The sequence below is a fragment of the Somniosus microcephalus genome, chromosome 7, assembly GCF_052327205.1.
Source record: "Somniosus microcephalus isolate GS21.2 chromosome 7, FLI_Smic_1.0, whole genome shotgun sequence".
Lineage (NCBI taxonomy): Eukaryota > Metazoa > Chordata > Chondrichthyes > Squaliformes > Somniosidae > Somniosus > Somniosus microcephalus.
In genome coordinates this window covers 6,835,268-6,855,765 of record NC_140993.1, presented here as the reverse complement: position 1 = coordinate 6,855,765, position 20,498 = coordinate 6,835,268, and the positions used below count along the sequence as shown (strand labels likewise).

The window sequence follows — 20,498 nt, the reverse complement described above, 5'->3', positions numbered from 1 at the left end:
GGGGCAGTGAGCACAGGGGTGATGGGTGAACGAGACTTGGTGTGAGTTAGGACACGGGGCAGTGAGCACAGGGGGTGATGGGTGGACGGGACTGGGTGTGAGTTAGGACACGGGGCAGTGAGCACAGGGGTGATGGGTGAATGGGACTGGGTGTGAGTTAGGACACGGGGCAGTGAGCACAGGGGGTGATGGGTGAGTGGGACTGGGTGTGAGTTAGGACACGGGGCAGTGAGCACAGGGGGTGATGGGTGAGTGGGACTGGGTGTGAGTTAGGACACGGGGCAGCGAGCACAGGGGTGATGGGTGAACGGGACTTGGTGTGAGTTAGGACACGGGGCAGTGAGCACAGGGGGTGATGGGTGAACGGGACTGGGTGTGAGTTAGGACACGGGGCAGTGAGCACGGGGTGATGGGTGAACGGGACTGGGTGTGAGTTCGGACACGGGGCAGTGAGCACAGGGGGTGATGGGTGAACGGGACTGGGTGTGAGTTAGGACACGGGGCAGTGAGCACGGGTGATGGGTGAACGAGACTGGGTGTGAGTTAGGACACGGGGCAGCGAGCACAGAGGGTGATGGGTGAATGGGACTGGGTGCGAGTTAGGACACGGGGCAGTGAGCACAGGGGGTGATGGGTGAACGGGACTGGGTGTGAGTTAGGACACGGGGCAGTGAGCACAGGGGGTGATGGGTGAACGGGACTGGGTGTGAGTTAGGACACGGGCAAGTGAGCACAGAGGGTGATGGGTGAATGGGACTGGGTGTGAGTTAGGACACGGGGCAGTGAGCACGGGGTGAGGGGTGAACGGGACTGGGTGTGAGTTAGGACACGGGGCAGCGAGCACAGGGGGTGATGGGTGAACGGGACTGGGTGTGAGTTAGGACACGGGGCAGTGAGCACAGGGGGTGATGGGTGAACGGGACTGGGTGTGAGTTAGGACACGGGGCAGTGAGCACAGGGGGTGATGGGTGAACGGGACTGGGTGTGAGTTAGGACACGGGGCAGTGAGCACAGGGGTGATGGGTGAACGAGACTGGGTGTGAGTTAGGACACGGGGCAGTGAGCACGGGGGGTGAGGGGTGAACGGGACTGGGTGTGAGTTAGGACACGGGGCAGTGAGCACAGGGGGTGATGGGTGAACGGGACTGGGTGTGAGTTAGGACACGGGGCAGTGAGCACAGGGCGTGATTGGAGAACGGGACTGGGTGTGAGTTAGGACACGGGGCAGTGAGCACAGGGGTGATGGGTGAACGAGACTGGGTGTGAGTTCGGACACGGGACAGTGAGCACGGGGGGTGATGGGTGAGTGGGACTGGGTGTGAGTTAGGACACGGGGCAGTGAGCACAGGGGGCGATGGGTGAACGGGACTGGGTGTGAGTTAGGACACGGGGCACTGAGCACAGGGGGTGATGGGTGAACGGGACTGGGTGTGAGTTAGGACATGGGGCAGTGAGCACAGCGGGTGATGGGTGAACGAGACTGGGTGTGAGTTAGGACACGGGGCAGTGAGCACAGGGGGTGATGGGTGAACGGGACTGGGTGTGAGTTAGGACACGGGGCAGTGAGCACAGGGGGTGAGGGGTGAACGGGACTTGGTGCGAGTTAGGACACGGGGCAGTGAGCACAGGGGTGATGGGTGAACGGGACTGGGTGCGAGTTAGGACACGGGGCAGTGAGCACAAGGGGTGATGGGTGAACGGGACTGGGAGTGAGTTAGGACACGGGGCAGTGAGCACAGGGGGTGATGGGTGAACGCGACTGGGTGTGAGTTAGGACACGGGGCAGTGAGCACGGGGTGATGGGTGAACGGGACTGGGTGTGAGTTAGGACACGGGGCAGTGAGCACAGGGGGTGATGGGTGAACGGGACTGGGTGTGAATTAGGACACGGGGCAGTGAGCACGGGGTGATGGGTGAACGGGACTGGGTGTGAGTTAGGACACGGGGCAGCGAGCACAGGGGGTGATGGGTGAACGGGACTGGGTGTGAGTTAGGACACGGGGCAGTGAGCACAGGGGGTGATGGGTGAACGGGACTGCGTGTGAGTTAGGACACGGGGCAGTGAGCACAGGGGGTGATGGGTGAACGGGACTGGGTGTGAGTTAGGACACGGGGCAGTGAGCACAGGGGGTGAGGGGTGAACGGGACTGGGTGTGAGTTAGGACACGGGGCAGTGAGCACAGGGGGTGGTGGGTGAACGAGACTGGGTGTGAGTTAGGACACGGGGCAGTGAGCACAGGGGGTGATGGGTGAACGGGACTGGGTGTGAGTTAGGACACGGGGCAGTGAGCACAGGGGGTGAGGGGTGAACGGGACTTGGTGCGAGTTAGGACACGGGGCAGTGAACACAGGGGGTGATGGGTGAACGGGACTGGGTGTGAGTTAGGACACGGGGCAGTGAGCACAGGGGGTGAACGGGACTGGGTGTGAGTTAGGACACGGGGCAGTGATCACTGGGGGTGATGGGTGAACGGGACTGGGTGTGAGTTAGGACACGGGGCAGTGAGCACAGGGGGTGATGGGTGAACGGGACTGGGTGTGAGTTAGGACACGGGGCAGTGAGCACAGGGGGTGATGGGTGAACGGGACTTGGTGTGAGTTAGGACACGGGGCAGTGAGCACAGGGGGTGATGGGTGAACGGGACTTGGTGCGAGTTAGGACACGGGGCAGTGAGCACAGGGGGTGATGGGTGAACGGGACTGGGTGTGAGTTAGGACACGGGGCAGTGAGCACAGGGGGTGATGGGTGAACGGGACTGGGTGTGAGTTAGGACACGGGGCAGTGAGCACAGGGGGTGATGGGTGAACGGGACTGGGTGTGAGTTAGGACACGGGACAGTGAGCACAGGGGGTGATGGGTGAGCGGGACTGGGTGTGAGTTAGGACACGGGGCAGTGAGCACAGGGGGTGATGGGTGAACGGGACTGGGTGTGAGTTAGGACACGGGGCAGTGAGCACAGGGGGTGAGGGGTGAACGGGACTGGGTGTGAGTTAGGACACGGGGCAGTGAGCACGGGGTGATGGGTGAACGGGACTGGGTGCGAGTTAGGACACGGGGCAGTGAGCACAGTGGGTGATGGGTGAACGGGACTCGGTGTGAGTTAGGACACGGGGCAGTGAGCACAGGGGGTGATGGGTGAACGGGACTGGGTGCGAGTTTGGACACGGGGCAGTGAGCACAGGGGCTGATGGGAGATACGGGACTGGGTATGAGTTAGGACACGGGGCAGTGAGCACAGGGGGTGATGGGTGAACGGGACTGGGTGTGAGTTAGGACACGGGGCAGTGAGCACAGGGGGTGATGGGTGAACGGGACTGGGTGTGAGTTAGGACACAGGGCAGTGAGCACGGGGTGATGGGTGAACGGGACTGGGTGTGAGTTAGGACACGGGGCAGTGAGCACAGGGGGTGATGGGTGAACGGGACTGGGTGTGAGTTCGGACACGGGGCAGTGAGCACAGGGGGTGATGGGTGAACAGGACTGGGTGTGAGTTAGGACACGGGGCAGTGAGCACAGGGGTGATGGGTGAACGAGACTGGGTGTGAGTTAGGACACGGGGCAGTGAGCACGGGGGGTGATGGGTGAACGGGACTGGGTGTGAGTTAGGACACGGGGCAGTGAGCACAGGGGGTGATGGGTGAACGGGACTGGGTGTGAGTTAGGACACGGGGCAGTGAGCACGGGGTGATGGGTGAACGGGACTGGGTGTGAGTTAGGACACGGGGCAGTGAGCACAGGGGGTGATGGGTGAACGGGACTGGGTGTGAGTTAGGACACGGGGCAGTGAGCACAGGGGGTGATGGGTGAACGGGACTGGGTGTGAGTTAGGACACGGGGCAGTGAGCACGGGGTGAGGGGTGAACGGGACTGGGTGTGAGTTAGGACACGGGGCAGTGAGCACAGGGGGTGATGGGTGAACGGGACTGGGTGTGAGTTAGGACACGGGGCAGTGAGCACAGGGCGTGATTGGAGAACGGGACTGGGTGTGAGTTAGGACACGGGGCAGTGAGCACAGGGGTGATGGGTGAACGAGACTGGGTGTGAGTTCGGACACGGGGCAGTGAGCACGGGGGTTGATGGGTGAGTGGGACTGGGTGTGAGTTAGGGCACGGGGCAGTGAGCACAGGGGGCGATGGGTGAACGGAACTGGGTGTGAGTTAGGACACGGGGCACTGAGCACGGGGTGATGGGTGAACGGGACTGGGTGTGAGTTAGGACACGGGGCAGTGAGCACAGGGCGTGATGGGTGAACGAGACTGGGTGTGAGTTAGGACACGGGGCAGTGAGCACGGGGTGATGGGTGAACGGGACTGGGTGTGAGTTAGGACACGGGGCAGTGAGCACAGGGGGTGTGGGGTGAAAGGGACTTGGTGCGAGTTAGGACACGGGGCAGTGAGCAAAGGGGTGATGGGTGAACGGGACTGGGTGCGAGTTAGGACACGGGGCAGTGAGCACAAGGGGTGATGGGTGAACGGGACTGGGAGTGAGTTAGGACACGGGGCAGTGAGCACAGGGGGTGATGGGTGTACGCGACTGGGTGTGAGTTAGGACACGGGGCAGTGAGCACAGGGGGTGATGGGTGAACGGGACTTGGTGTGAGTTAGGACACGGGGCAGTGAGCACGGGGTGATGGGTGAACGGGACTGGGAGTGAGTTAGGACACGGGGCAGTGAGCACAGGGGGTGATGGGTGTACGCGACTGGGTGTGAGTTAGGACACGGGGCAGTGAGCACAGGGGGTGATGGGTGAACGGGACTGGGTGCGAGTTAGGACACGGGGCAGTGAGCACGGGGTGATGGGTGAACGGGACTGGGTGTGAGTTGGGACACGTGGCAGTGAGCACAGGGGGTGATGGGTGAACGGGACTGGGTGTGAGTTCGGACACGGGGCAGTGAGCACAAGGGGTGATGGGTGAACGGGACTGGGTGTGAGTTAGGTCACGGGGCAGTGAGCACAGGGGGTGATGGGTGAACAGGACTGGGTGTGAGTTAGGACACGGGGCAGTGAGCACAGGGGGTGATGGGTGAACGCGACTGGGTGTGAGTTAGGACACGGGGCAGCGAGCACAGGGGGTGATGGGTGAACGGGACTGGGTGTGAGTTAGGACACGGGGCAGTGAGCACAGGGGGTGATCGGTGAACAGGGCTGGGTGTGAGTTAGGACACGTGGCAGTGAGCACAGGGGGTGATGGGTGAACGGGACTGCGTGTGAGTTAGGACACGGGGCAGTGAGCACAGGGGGTGATGGGTGAACGGGACTGGGTGTGAGTTAGGACACGGGGCAGTGAGCACAGGGGGTGATGGGTGAACGGGACTGGGTGTGAGTTAGGACACGGGGCAGTGAGCACTGGGGGTGATGGGTGAACGGGACTTGGTGTGAGTTAGGACACGGGGCAGTGAGCACAGGGGGTGAGGGGTGAACGGGACTGGGTGAGAGTTAGGACACGGGGCAGTGAGCACAGGGGGTGATGGGTGAACGGGACTCGGTGCGAGTTAGGACACGGGGCAGTGAGCACGGGGTGATGGGTGAACGGGACTGGGTGTGAGTTAGGACACGGGGCAGTGAGCACAGGGGGTGAGGGGTGAAAGGGACTTGGTGCGAGTTAGGACACGGGGCAGTGAGCACAGGGGTGATGGGTGAACGGGACTGGGTGCGAGTTAGGACACGGGGCAGTGAGCACAAGGGGTGATGGGTGAACGGGACTGGGAGTGAGTTAGGACACGGGGCAGTGAGCACAGGGGGTGATGGGTGTACGCGACTGGGTGTGAGTTAGGACACGGGGCAGTGAGCACAGGGGGTGATGGGTGAACGGGACTTGGTGTGAGTTAGGACACGGGGCAGTGAGCACGGGGTGATGGGTGAACGGGACTGGGAGTGAGTTAGGACACGGGGCAGTGAGCACAGGGGGTGATGGGTGTACGCGACTGGGTGTGAGTTAGGACACGGGGCAGTGAGCACAGGGGGTGATGGGTGAACGGGACTGGGTGCGAGTTAGGACACGGGGCAGTGAGCACGGGGTGATGGGTGAACGGGACTGGGTGTGAGTTGGGACACGTGGCAGTGAGCACAGGGGGTGATGGGTGAACGGGACTGGGTGTGAGTTCGGACACGGGGCAGTGAGCACAGGGGGTGATGGGTGAACGGGACTGGGTGTGAGTTAGGACACGGGGCAGCGAGCACAAGGGGTGATGGGTGAACGGGACTGGGTGTGAGTTAGGTCACGGGGCAGTGAGCACAGGGGGTGATGGGTGAACAGGACTGGGTGTGAGTTAGGACACGGGGCAGTGAGCACAGGGGGTGATGGGTGAACGCGACTGGGTGTGAGTTAGGACACGGGGCAGCGAGCACAGGGGGTGATGGGTGAACGGGACTGGGTGTGAGTTAGGACACGGGGCAGTGAGCACAGGGGGTGATGGGTGAACAGGGCTGGGTGTGAGTTAGGACACGGGGCAGTGAGCACAGGGGGTGATGGGTGAACGGGACTGCGTGTGAGTTAGGACACGGGGCAGTGAGCACAGGGGGTGATGGGTGAACGGGACTGGGTGTGAGTTAGGACACGGGGCAGTGAGCACAGGGGGTGATGGGTGAACGGGACTGGGTGTGAGTTAGGACACGGGGCAGTGAGCACTGGGGGTGATGGGTGAACGGGACTTGGTGTGAGTTAGGACACGGGGCAGTGAGCACAGGGGGTGAGGGGTGAACGGGACTGGGTGAGAGTTAGGACACGGGGCAGTGAGCACAGGGGGTGATGGGTGAACGGGACTCGGTGCGAGTTAGGACACGGGGCAGTGAGCACAGGGGGTGATGGGTGAACGGGACTGGGTGTGAGTTAGGACACGGGGCAGTGAGCACAGGGGGTGATGGGTGAACGGGACTGGGTGTGAGTTAGGACACGGGGCAGTGAGCACAGGGCGTGATGGGTGAACGGGACTGGGTGTGAGTTAGGACACGGGGCAGTGAGCACAGGGGGTGAGGGGTGAACGGGACTTGGTGCGAGTTAGGACACGGGGCAGTGAACACAGGGGGTGATGGGTGAACGGGACTGGGTGTGAGTTAGGACACGGGGCAGTGAGCACAGGGGGTGAACGGGACTGGGTGTGAGTTAGGACACGGGGCAGTGAGCACGGGGTGATGGGTGAGCGGGACTGGGTGTGAGTTAGGACACGGGACAGTGAGCACAGGGGGTGATGGGTGAGCGGGACTGGGTGCGAGTTAGGACACGGGGCAGTGAGCACAGGGGGTGATGGGTGAACGGGACTGCGTGTGAGTTAGGACACGGGGCAGTGAGCACAGGGGGTGAGGGGTGAACGGGACTGGGTGTGAGTTAGGACACCCGGCAGTGAGCACAGGGGGTGATGGGTGAACGGGACTGGGTGCGAGTTAGGACACGGGGCAGTGAGCACAGTGGGTGATGGGTGAACGGGACTCGGTGTGAGTTAGGACACGGGGCAGTGAGCACAGGGGGTGATGGGTGAACGGGACTGGGTGCGAGTTAGGACACGGGGCAGTGAGCACAGGGGGTGATGGGAGATACGGGACTGGGTAGGAGTTAGGACACGGGGCAGTGAGCACGGGGTGATGGGTGAACGGGACTGGGTGTGAGTTAGGACACGGGGCAGTGAGCACAGGGGGTGATGGGTGAACGGGACTGGGTGTGAGTTTGGACACAGGGCAGTGAGCACGGGGTGATGGGTGAACGGGACTGGGTGTGAGTTAGGACACGGGGCAGTGAGCACAGGGGGTGATGGGTGAACGGGACTGGGTGTGAGTTAGGACATGGGGCAGTGAGCAGAGGGGGTGATGGGTGAACGGGACTGGGTGTGAGTTAGGACACGGGGCAGTGAGCACAGGGGGTGATGGGTGAACGGGACTGGGTGTGAGTTAGGACACGGGGCAGTGAGCACAGAGGGTGATGGGTGAACAGGACTGGGTGTGAGTTAGGACACGGGGCTGTGAGCACAGGGGGTGATGGGTGAACGGGACTGGGTGTGAGTTAGGACACGGGGCAGTGAGCACAGGGGGTGATGGGTGAACGGGACTGGGTGTGAGTTAGGACACGGGGCAGTGAGCACAGGGGGTGATGGGTGAACGGGACTGGGTGTGAGTTAGGACACGGGGCAGTGAGCACAGGGGTGATGGGTGAACGAGACTGGGTGTGAGTTAGGACACGGGGCAGTGAGCACGGGGGGTGAGGGGTGAACGGGACTGGGTGTGAGTTAGGACACGGGGCAGTGAGCACAGGGGGTGATGGGTGAACGGGACTGGGTGCGAGTTAGGACACGGGGCAGTGAGCACAGTGGGAGATGGGTGAACGGGACTCGGTGAGAGTTAGGACAAGGGGCAATGAGCACATGGGGTGATGGGTGAACGGGACTGGGTGTGAGTTAGGACACGGGGCAGTGAGCACAGGGGGTGATGGGTGAACGGGACTGGGTGTGAGTTAGGACACAGGGCAGTGAGCACGGGGTGATGGGTGAACGGGACTGGGTGTGAGTTAGGACACGGGGCAGTGAGCACAGGGGGTGATGGGTGAACGGGACTGGGTGTGAGTTCGGACACGGGGCAGTGAGCACAGGGGGTGATGGGTGAACAGGACTGGGTGTGAGTTAGGACACGGGGCAGTGAGCACAGGGGGTGATGGGTGAACGGGACTGGGTGTGAGTTAGGACACGGGGCAGTGAGCACAGGGGGTGATGGGTGAACGGGACTGGGTGTGAGTTAGGACACGGGGCAGTGAGCACAAGGGGTGATGGGTGAACGGGACTGGGTGCGAGTTAGGACACGGGGCAGTGAGCACAGTGGGAGATGGGTGAACGGGACTCGGTGAGAGTTAGGACAAGGGGCAATGAGCACATGGGGTGATGGGTGAACGGGACTGGGTGTGAGTTAGGACACGGGGCAGTGAGCACAGGGGGTGATGGGTGAACGGGACTGGGTGTGAGTTAGGACACGGGGCAGTGAGCACAGCGGGTGATGGGTGAACGGGACTGGGTGTGAGTTAGGACACGGGGCAGTGAGCACAGGGGGTGATGGGTGAACGGGACTGGGTGTGAGTTAGGACACGGGGCAGTGAGCACAGGGGGTGATGGGTAAACGGGACTGGGTGTGAGTTAGGACACGGGGCAGTGAGCACAGGGGGTGATGGGTGAACGGGACTGGGTGTGAGTTCGGACACGGGGCAGTGAGCACGGGGTGATGGGTGAACGGGACTGGGTGCGAGTTAGGACACGGGGCAGTGAGCACAGGGGGTGATGGGTGAACGGGACTGGGTGCGAGTTAGGACACGGGGCAGTGAGCACAGGGGGTGATGGGTGAACGGGACTGGGTGTGAGTTAGGACACGGGGCAGTGAGCACAGGGGTGATGGGTGAACGGGACTGGGTGTGAGTTAGGACACGGGGCAGCGAGCACAGTGGGTGAATGGGACTGGGTGCGAGTTAGGACACGGGGCAGTGAGCACAGGGGGTGATGGGTGAACGGGACTGGGTGTGAGTTAGGACACGGGCAAGTGAGCACAGGGGGTGATGGGTGAATGGGACTGGGTGTGAGTTAGGACACGGGGCAGTGAGCACGGGGTGAGGGGTGAACGGGACTGGGTGTGAGTTAGGACACGGGGCAGCGAGCACAGGGGGTGATGGGTGAACGGGACTGGGTGTGAGTTAGGACACGGGGCAGTGAGCACAGGGGGTGATGGGTGAACGGGACTGGGTGTGAGTTAGGACACGGGGCAGTGAGCACAGGGGTGATGGGTGAACGAGACTGGGTGTGAGTTAGGACACGGGGCAGTGAGCACGGGGGGTGATGGGTGAACGGGACTGGGTGTGAGTTAGGACACGGGGCAGTGAGCACAGGGGGTGATGGGTGAATGGGACTGGGTGTGAGTTAGGACACGGGGCAGTGAGCACAGGGGTGATGGGTGAACGGGACTGGGTGTGAGTTAGGACACGGGGCAGTGAGCACAGGGGGTGATGGGTGAACGGGACTGGGTGTGAGTTAGGACACGGGGCAGTGAGCACAGGGGGTGATGGGTGAACAGGACTGGGTGTGAGTTAGGACACGGGGCAGTGAGCACAGGGGGTGATGGGTGAACGGGACTGGGTGTGAGTTAGGACACGGGGCAGTGAGCACGGGGTGATGGGTGAACGGGACTGGGTGTGAGTTAGGACACGGGGCAGTGAGCACAGGGGGTGATGGGTGAACGGGACTGGGTGTGAGTTAGGACACGGGGCAGTGAGCACAGGGGGTGATGGGTGAACGGGACTGGGTGTGAGTTAGGACACGGGGCAGTGAGCACATGGGTGATGGGTGAACGAGACTGGGTGTGAGTTAGGACACGGGGCAGTGAGCACGGGGGGTGATGGGTGAACGGGACTGGGTGTGAGTTAGGACACGGGGCAGTGAGCACAGGGGGTGATGGGTGAACGGGACTGGGTGTGAGTTAGGACACGGGGCAGTGAGCACGGGGTGATGGTGTGAACGGGACTGGGTGTGAGTTAGGACACGGGGCAGTGAGCACAGGGGGTGATGGGTGAACGGGACTGGGTGTGAGTTAAGACACGGGGCAGTGAGCACAGGGGGTGATGGGTGAACGGGACTGGGTGTGAGTTAGGACACGGGGCAGTGAGCACAGGGGGTGAGGGGTGAACGGGACTGGGTGTGAGTTAGGACACGGGGCAGTGAGCACAGGGGGTGATGGGTGAACGGGACTGGGTGTGAGTTAGGACACGGGGCAGTGAGCACAGGGCGTGATTGGAGAACGGGACTGGGTGTGAGTTAGGACACGGGGCAGTGAGCACAGGGGTGATGGGTGAACGAGACTGGGTGTGAGTTCGGACACGGGGCAGAGAGCACGGGGGTTGATGGGTGAGTGGGACTGGGTGTGAGTTAGGGCACGGGGCAGTGAGCACAGGGGGCGATGGGTGAACGGGACTGGGTGTGAGTTAGGACACGGGGCACTGAGCACGGGGTGATGGGTGAACGGGACTGGGTGTGAGTTAGGACACGGGGCAGTGAGCACAGGGCGTGATGGGTGAACGAGACTGGGTGTGAGTTAGGACACGGGGCAGTGAGCACGGGGTGATGGGTGAACGGGACTGGGTGTGAGTTAGGACACGGGGCAGTGAGCACAGGGGGTGAGGGGTGAAAGGGACTTGGTACGAGTTAGGACACGGGGCAGTGAGCACAGGGGTGATGGGTGAACGGGACTGGGTGCGAGTTAGGACACGGGGCAGTGAGCACAAGGGGTGATGGGTGAACGGGACTGGGAGTGAGTTAGGACACGGGGCAGTGAGCACAGGGGGTGATGGGTGTACGCGACTGGGTGTGAGTTAGGACACGGGGCAGTGAGCACAGGGGGTGATGGGTGAACGGGACTTGGTGTGAGTTAGGACACGGGGCAGTGAGCACGGGGTGATGGGTGAACGGGACTGGGAGTGAGTTAGGACACGGGGCAGTGAGCACAGGGGGTGATGGGTGTACGCGACTGGGTGTGAGTTAGGACACGGGGCAGTGAGCACAGGGGGTGATGGGTGAACGGGACTGGGTGCGAGTTAGGACACGGGGCAGTGAGCACGGGGTGATGGGTGAACGGGACTGGGTGTGAGTTGGGACACGTGGCAGTGAGCACAGGGGGTGATGGGTGAACGCGACTGGGTGTGAGTTAGGACACGGGGCAGCGAGCACAAGGGGTGATGGGTGAACGGGACTGGGTGTGAGTTAGGTCACGGGGCAGTGAGCACAGGGGGTGATGGGTGAACAGGACTGGGTGTGAGTTAGGACACGGGGCAGTGAGCACAGGGGGTGATGGGTGAACGCGACTGGGTGTGAGTTAGGACACGGGGCAGCGAGCACAGGGGGTGATGGGTGAACGGGACTGGGTGTGAGTTAGGACACGGGGCAGTGAGCACAGGGGGTGATGGGTGAACGGGACTGCGTGTGAGTTAGGACACGGGGCAGTGAGCACAGGGGGTGATGGGTGAACGGGACTGGGTGTGAGTTAGGACACGGGGCAGTGAGCACAGGGGGTGAGGGGTGAACGGGACTGGGTGAGAGTTAGGACACGGGGCAGTGAGCACAGGGGGTGATGGGTGAACGGGACTGGGTGCGAGTTAGGACACGGGGCAGTGAGCACAGGGGGTGATGGGTGAACGGGACTGGGTGTGAGTTAGGACACGGGGCAGTGAGCACAGGGGGTGATGGGTGAACGGGACTGGGTGTGAGTTAGGACACGGGGCAGTGAGCACAGGGCGTGATGGGTGAACGGGACTGGGTGTGAGTTAGGACACGGGGCAGTGAGCACAGGGGGTGATGGGTGAACGGGACTGGGTGTGAGTTAGGACACGGGGCAGTGAGCACAGGGGGTGGGTGAACGGGACTGGGTGTGAGTTAGGACACGGGGCGGTGAGCACAGGGGGTGGGTGAACGGGACTGGGTGTGAGTTAGGACACGGGGCAGTGAGCACGGGGTGATGGGTGAACGGGACTGGGTCTGAGTTAGGACACGGGGCAGTGAGCACAGGGGGTGATGGGTGAACGGGACTGGGTGTGAGTTAGGACACGGGGCAGTGAGCACAGGGGGTGAGGGGTGAACGGGACTTGGTGCGAGTTAGGACACGGGGCAGTGAACACAGGGGGTGATGGGTGAACGGGACTGGGTGTGAGTTAGGACACGGGGCAGTGAGCACAGGGGGTGAACGGGACTGGGTGTGAGTTAGGACACGGGGCAGTGAGCACGGGGTGATGGGTGAACGGGACTGGGTGTGAGTTAGGACACGGGACAGTGAGCACAGGGGGTGATGGGTGAGCGGGACTGGGTGCGAGTTAGGACACGGGGCAGTGAGCACAGGGGGTGAGGGGTGAACGGGACTGGGTGTGAGTTAGGACACCCGGCAGTGAGCACAGGGGGTGATGGGTGAACGGGACTGGGTGCGAGTTAGGACACGGGGCAGTGAGCACAGGGGGTGATGGGTGAACGGGACTGGGTGTGAGTTAGGACACGGGGCAGTGAGCACAGTGGGTGATGGGTGAACGGGACTCGGTGTGAGTTAGGACACGGGGCAGTGAGCACCGGGGGTGATGGGTGAACGGGCCTTGGTGTGAGTTAGGACACGGGGCAGTGAGCACAGTGGGTGATGGGTGAACGGGACTCGGTGTGAGTTAGGACACGGGGCAGTGAGCACGGGGTGATGGGTGAACGGGACTGGGTGCGAGTTAGGACACGGGGCAGTGAGCACAGGGGGTGATGGGTGAACGGGACTGGGTGCGAGTTAGGACACGGGGCAGTGAGCACAGGGGGTGATGGGAGATACGGGACTGGGTAGGAGTTAGGACACGGGGCAGTGAGCACGGGGTGATGGGTGAACGGGACTGGGTGTGAGTTAGGACACGGGGCAGTGAGCACAGGGGGTGATGGGTGAACGGGACTGGGTGTGAGTTTGGACACAGGGCAGTGAGCACGGGGTGATGGGTGAACGGGACTGGGTGTGAGTTAGGACACGGGGCAGTGAGCACAGGGGGTGATGGGTGAACGGGACTGGGTGTGAGTTAGGACATGGGGCAGTGAGCAGAGGGGGTGATGGGTGAACGGGACTGGGTGTGAGTTAGGACACGGGGCAGTGAGCACAGGGGGTGATGGGTGAACGGGACTGGGTGTGAGTTAGGACACGGGGCAGTGAGCACAGAGGGTGATGGGTGAACGGGACTGGGTGTGAGTTAGGACACGGGGCTGTGAGCACAGGGGGTGATGGGTGAACGGGACTGGGTGTGAGTTAGGACACGGGGCAGTGAGCACAGGGGGTGATGGGTGAACGGGACTGGGTGCGAGTTAGGACACGGGGCAGTGAGCACAGTGGGAGATGGGTGAACGGGACTCGGTGAGAGTTAGGACAAGGGGCAATGAGCACATGGGGTGATGGGTGAACGGGACTGGGTGTGAGTTAGGACACGGGGCAGTGAGCACAGGGGGTGATGGGTGAACGGGACTGGGTGTGAGTTAGGACACGGGGCAGTGAGCACGGGGTGATGGGTGAACGGGACTGGGTGTGAGTTAGGACACGGGGCAGTGAGCACAGGGGGTGATGGGTTAACGGGACTGGGTGTGAGTTAGGACACGGGGCAGTGAGCACGGGGTGATGGGTGAATGGGACTGGGTGTGAGTTAGGACACGGGGCAATGAGCACAGCGGGTGATGGGTGAACGGGACTGGGTGTGAGTTAGGACACGGGGCAGTGAGCACAGGGGGTGATGGGTGAACGGGACTGGGTGTGAGTTAGGACACGGGGCAGTGAGCACAGGGGGTGGGTGAACGGGACTGGGTGTGTGTTAGGACACGGGGCAGTGAGCACAGGGGGTGATGGGTGAACGGGACTGGGTGTGAGTTAGGACACGGGGCAGTGAGCACAGAGGGTGATGGGTGAACGGGACTGGGTGTGAGTTAGGACACGGGGCAGTGAGCACAGGGGGTGATGGGTGAACGGGACTGGGTGTGAGTTAGGACACGGGGCAGTGAGCACAGGGGGTGATGGGTGAACGGGACTGGGTGTGAGTTAGGACACGGGGCAGTGAGCACGGGGTGATGGGTGAACGGGACTGGGTGTGAGTTAGGACACGGGGGCAGCAGAGTTTTGGATGAGCTCAAGTTTGCTGTGTGGAGGCTCAGCCATCATTGAACATATTTAAGGTGGAGATAGACAGATTTTTGAACAATAAGGGAGTGAAGGGTTATGGGGACCGGGCAGGAAAATGTAGCTGAGCCCAAGATCAGATCAGCCATGATCTCATTAAATGGCGGAGCAGGCTCGAGGGGCCAAATGGCCGACTCCTGTTTCTTATGTTTCTTATGCAGAGAGTGCAAGGTGGGCGGCCGGCCAGCCAGGAGAGTGTTGGAGTAGTCGAGTCTAGAGGTAACAAAAGCATGGAGGAGGGTTTCAGCAGCAGATGAGCTGATGCAGGGGCGGGGTCGGGCGATGTTACGGTGGTGGAAGTAGGTGGCTTTAGTGATGGAGTTGATATGTGGTTGGAAGCTCAACTCAGGGTCAAATACGACACCAAGGTTGCGAACAGTCTGGCAGGAAGAGGGATGGAGTCAGTGGCTTGGAAACAGAATTTGTGGCAGAGACACAGAGGCAGAAGCCATTGTCTTCGGTCTTCCCAATATTTAGTTGGAGAAAATTTCATTGGCTGTCGTGGCAAATCAGAGGCAGTGGAGGGCTTGAGAGATGCGGTGGTGAGCTAGAGCTGGGTGTCGTCCGCGTACCTGTGGAAAATGATACTGTGTTTTTGGATGATGTCGCCGAGGGGCAGCATGTAGATGAGAAATAGAAGGAGCCAAGGATAGATCCTTGGCGACACCAGAGATAACGATGCGGGAGTGGGAAGAGAAGCCATTGCAGGTGATGCTCTGGCTAGATAGGAGTGGAACTAGGCGAGGGCAGTCCCACCTAGCTAGATCACGGAGGAGAGACGTAGAAGGAGGTTGGTGTGGTCAACCGTGTCAAAGGAGGGATAGTTTACCATGGTCACACTCACATAGGCTGTCTCGGTACTGTGGCAGGGGCGGAAACCTGATTGGATGTATTCAAACTTGGAGTTCTGGGAAAGATGGGCACGGATTTGGGAGGCAACAACACATTGAAGGACTTTGGAGAAGAAAGGGAGGTTAGAGAGCGGACGGTAGTTTGCAAGGACAGAGGGGTCAAGGGTGTTTTTTTTTTAGGAGAGGGGTGATGATGGCAGATTTGAATGTGAGGGGGACAGTACCTGAGGAGAAGGAAGCGTTAACAATATCAGCTAACATGGGGACCAGGAAGGGACGTTGGGTGGTCCGCAGTTTGGTGGGAATAGCATCGAGGGAGCAGGAGGTAGGTCTCATGGTCAAGGTGAGCTCAGAGAGGGCATGAGGGGTAATAGGAGAGCAACTAGAGAAAGATGCAAGTTCAGGGCTAGGGTAGGGGGGAAACTTAGGGGAAGTTTGGCTTGGTGGGCATAGGGAAAGGAGGGAAGTGGCAGAGGCAGCTAAAAGGATGGTCTCAATCTTAGTGACAAAGAAGTCCATGAGCTCCTCGCAGTTGTTGGCGGTGAGGGTGGAGGAGACAGGGGAGAGGGGTTTAAGGAGACGGTTTGTAGTGGAGAAGAGAAGCCGGGGGTTATCTTTGTATTCCAGGATGATCCTGGAACAGTGAGCAGTTTTGACAGAGGGGAGCAAGACCCGATAACGCTTTATGTGGTCCAGCCAGATCTGGCGATGAATGACTAACCCAGTTGTCCACTATAACCGTTCAAGTCTACATCCCTTGGACTTAAGAGAGCGGAGGTGAGGGCTATACCAGGTGGAAAGACCAGGTTCAGAGAGAGTAATGGTTTTAGTGGGGACGAGTGCATCACAGGTGGATGAATCCCCCTCAGCCCTCTAATGTCCAGTCCATACAATCCCCCACGACTCTCTAATAGCCAGTCAATATAATCCCCCCTCAGCTCTCTAATGTCCAGTCCCCCCCAGAGCTCTCTAATGTCCAGTCCCCCCAGAGCTCTCTAATGTCCAGTCCCCCAGAGCTCTCTAATGTCCAGTCCCCCCCAGAGCTCTCTAATGTCCAGTCCCCCAGAGCTCTCTAATGTCCAGTCCCCCCAGAGCTCTCTAATGTCCAGTCCCCCAGAGCTCTCTAATGTCCAGTCCCCCCAGAGCTCTCTAATGTCCAGTCCCCCCAGAGCTCTCTAATGTCCAGTCCCCCCAGAGCTCTCTAATGTCCAGTCCCCCCAGAGCTCTCTAATGTCCAGTCCCCCCAGAGCTCTCTAATGTTCAGTCCCCCAGAGCTCTCTAATGTCCAGTCCCCCCCAGAGCTCTCTAATGTCCAGTCCCCCCCAGAGCTCTCTAATGTTCAGTCCCCCAGAGCTCTCTAATGTCCAGTCCCCCCAGAGCTCTCTAATGTCCAGTCCCCCCAGAGCTCTCTAATGTCCAGTCCCCCCAGAGCTCTCTAATGTCCAGTCCCCCCCTCAGCTCTCTAATGTCCAGTCCCCCCCAGAGCTCTCTAATGTCCAGTCCCCCCCAGAGCTCTCTAATGTCCAGTCCCCCCAGAGCTCTCTAATGTCCAGTCCCCCCAGAGCTCTCTAATGTCCAGTCCCCCCAGAGCTCTCTAATGTCCAGTCCCCCCTCAGCTCTCTAATGTCCAGTCCCCCCAGAGCTCTCTAATGTCCAGTCCCCCCCAGAGCTCTCCAATGTCCAGTCCCCCCAGAGCTCTCTAATGTCCAGTCCCCCAGAGCTCTCTAATGTCCAGTCCCCCCTCAGCTCTCTAATGTCCAGTCCCCCCAGAGCTCTCTAATGTCCAGTCCCCCCCAGAGCTCTCCAATGTCCAGTCCCCCAGAGCTCTCTAATGTCCAGTCCCCCTCAGCTCTCTAATGTCCAGTCCCCCCAGAGCTCTCTAATGTCCAGTCCCCCAGAGCTCTCTAATGTCCAGTCCCCCAGAGCTCTCTAATGTCCAGTCCCCCCAGAGCTCTCTAATGTCCAGTCCCCCCAGAGCTCTCTAATGTCCAGTCCCCCCAGAGCTCTCTAATGTCCAGTCCCCCTCAGCTCTCTAATGTCCAGTCCCCCCCAGAGCTCTCTAATGTCCAGTCCCCCCAGAGCTCTCTAATGTTCAGTCCCCCCCAGAGCTCTCTAATGTCCAGTCCCCCAGAGCTCTCTAATGTCCAGTCCCCCCAGAGCTCTCTAATGTCCAGTCCCCCCAGAGCTCTCTAATGTCCAGTCCCCCCAGAGCTCTCTAATGTCCAGTCCCCCCAGAGCTCTCTAATGTCCAGTCCCCCCAGAGCTCTCTAATGTCCAGTCCCCCCAGAGCTCTCTAATGTCCAGTCCCCCCAGAGCTCTCTAATGTCCAGTCCATTCAGTCCCCCCTCAGCTCTCTAATGTCCAGTCCATTCAGTCCCCCCTCGGCTCTCTAATGTCCAGTCCATTCAGTCCCCCTCCTCTGTGCAGTGGCCTGCGGTAGGTTTGCTGTCAGTGTCATTGTAGATCCTGTATTTGAACCTCTACTTACCTTTCTGCCAACTCATGGTGTTCTCTTCCTGCAGCTTGATGCTGACGATGCCCAGCCCACCTTTGACGAGAAGGAGGGTCTGGATGAGTACGATGAGCTTTCGATGCCAGTGTGAGTGGGCACTGAGGCCTTAGAACAAACTGTAAACCCATCATGGCGCTGGTTGGGGGATGGAGGAGCGAGGGGCTGCGGCCAATCCTGGTGCCTAATCAGCGTCTGTTATTATCAACATCTGTCATGATCATCATCTGTCACCAAGGTCCATCTTGGTCAACATCTGCCAGTATCAACGTCTACCTTAATCAACATTTCTTCAATGAGAGAAGAGGAACGAGTTGGGACCAAACTCTGGCATTAGTACCACTAGAAACCAAAGTCTACAGATCGGCCATGGATTTAGGGACTGCTACTGTCAATGTCATCAAAAGAGAAAAACCACAGACAAAGCCATGCCAGTGTTCCAGAAACTTCTGTAAAGGACTTTAAGATACCAGAGACTGTCCTGTCCACTCTCTTCAACTTCCTTCAGTGGTGTGAGGCTGGTAGAGCTGATGGTGGCACAGGGCCCATTACTGTCCCGTTAAAGACTCGAGTGCTTCAAGCACCTGCTCCCCTCTCCCGCACGCACTGAGTGGGCGCCATTCTACCATCATGGTATTGTCAGTCTGCAATTTCAGCGCCCCACCCCACCCAAATAAAGTTCCTAATTCAGGTGCCAACCAATCGCTAGTTGGGTCTGATTGTAATGGGATGATTGAATCCCAAGACGCGAGAGGCCAAACCTAAACGTGGGTCAAGGGCAAAGGTTGGTCTTGGACTGGATACTAACTTATTGAAACCCTTAATGCCTCCACATCACATCTCCAGCCTTGAGGACTTTCTATTTCCTACAATAAGCTCTGGTTTACTATTTGCAAACTTCCACTCTTAATCTGCACTGTCTGGTCAAACACCAGCTGAGCGGCTTCCCTGCGAATGGCAGTCGCCTCCCTCGGGGACTGAAGCTGCCTACTTGGGGTGAGCTCCAGGACCTGCAGCCAGCAGTCTCTGCCACTTGTCTCGAGGTCCTGATTTCAGGGATTGGGTTACACATGTCCAGCCCAGATTGAGATGGTCTCCTCGGCTCCCTGGAAGGGTTGGAGGTGAAACGAGTTTGGCTGTTTCAACCCAGTGCCGGGTGTGACAGGGCCCACAGACCTACACCAATTGGGATCAAAACGGCAAAGCAGTGGGAGCTTTACTCTGTATCTAACCCATGCTGTACCTGCCCTGGGAGTGTTTGATGGGACAGTGTAGCGGGAGCTTTACTCTGTATCTAACCCGTGCTGTACCTGCCCTGGGAGTGTTTGATGGGACAGTGTAGAGGGAGCTTTACTCTGTATCTAACCCGTGCTGTATCTGCCCTGGGAGTGTTTGATGGGGACAGTGTAGAGGGAGCTTTACTCTGTATCTAACCCGTGCTGTACCTGCCCTGGGAGTGTTTGATGGGACAGTGTAGAGGGAGCTTTACTCTGTATCTAACCCCGTGCTGAACCTGCCCTGGGAGTGTTTGATGGGACAGTGTAGAGGGAGCTTTACTCTGTATCTAACCCGTGCTGTACCTGCCCTGGGAGTGTTTGATGGGACAGTGTAGAGGGAGCTTTACTCTGTATCTAACCCGCGCTGTACCTGCCCTGGGAGTGTTTGATGGGACAGTGTAGAGCGAGCTTTACTCTGTATCTAACCCGTGCTGTACCTGCCCTGGGAGTGTTTGATGGGACAGTGTAGAGGGAGCTTTACTCTGTATCTAACCCGTGCTGTATCTGCCCTGGGAGTGTTTGATGGGGACAGTGTAGAGGGAGCTTTACTCTGTATCTAACCCGTGCTGTACCTGCCCTGGGAGTGTTTGATGGGACAGTGTAGAGGGAGCTTTACTCTGTATCTAACCCCGTGCTGAACCTGCCCTGGGAGTGTTTGATGGGACAGTGTAGAGGGAGCTTTACTCTGTATCTAACCCGTGCTGTACCTGCCCTGGGAGTGTTTGATGGGACAGTGTAGAGGGAGCTTTACTCTGTATCTAACCCGCGCTGTACCTGCCCTGGGAGTGTTTGATGGGACAGTGTAGAGCGAGCTTTACTCTGTATCTAACCCGTGCTGTACCTGCCCTGGGAGTGTTTGATGGGACAGTGTAGAGGGAGCTTTACTCTGTATCTAACCCGTGCTGTACCTGCCCTGGGAGTGTTTGATGGGACAGTGTAGGGGGAGCTTTACTCTGTATCTAACCCGTGCTGTACCTGCCCTGGGAGTGTTTGATGGGACAGTGTAGGGGGAGCTTTACTCTGTATCTAACCCGTGCTGTACCTGCCCTGGGAGTGTTTGATGGGACAGTGTAGAGGGAGCTTTTCTCTGTATCGAACCTGTGCTGTACCTGCCCTGGGAGTGTTTGATGGGACAGTGTAGAAGGAGCTTTACTCTGTATCTAAAACCCATGCTGTACCTG

General features: G+C 59.7%; 1 protein-coding gene across 6 annotated transcripts in view; it reads left to right on the top strand.

The window, feature by feature from the left end:
• Positions 1-18,738, top strand: part of LOC147114478 (anion exchange protein 2-like) — a 410,117-nt gene extending 391,379 nt beyond the window's left edge. For all 6 annotated transcript variants that reach the window (XM_085992182.1, XM_085992177.1, XM_085992179.1 and 3 more), the window contains one exon: positions 18,054-18,738. In XM_085992182.1, coding sequence (XP_085848308.1) covers positions 18,054-18,134 — 81 coding nt within the window. In that variant the 3' untranslated portion in view covers positions 18,135-18,738. The remainder of the gene's footprint in view (positions 1-18,053) is intronic.
• Positions 18,739-20,498: the final 1,760 nt, after the last annotated feature.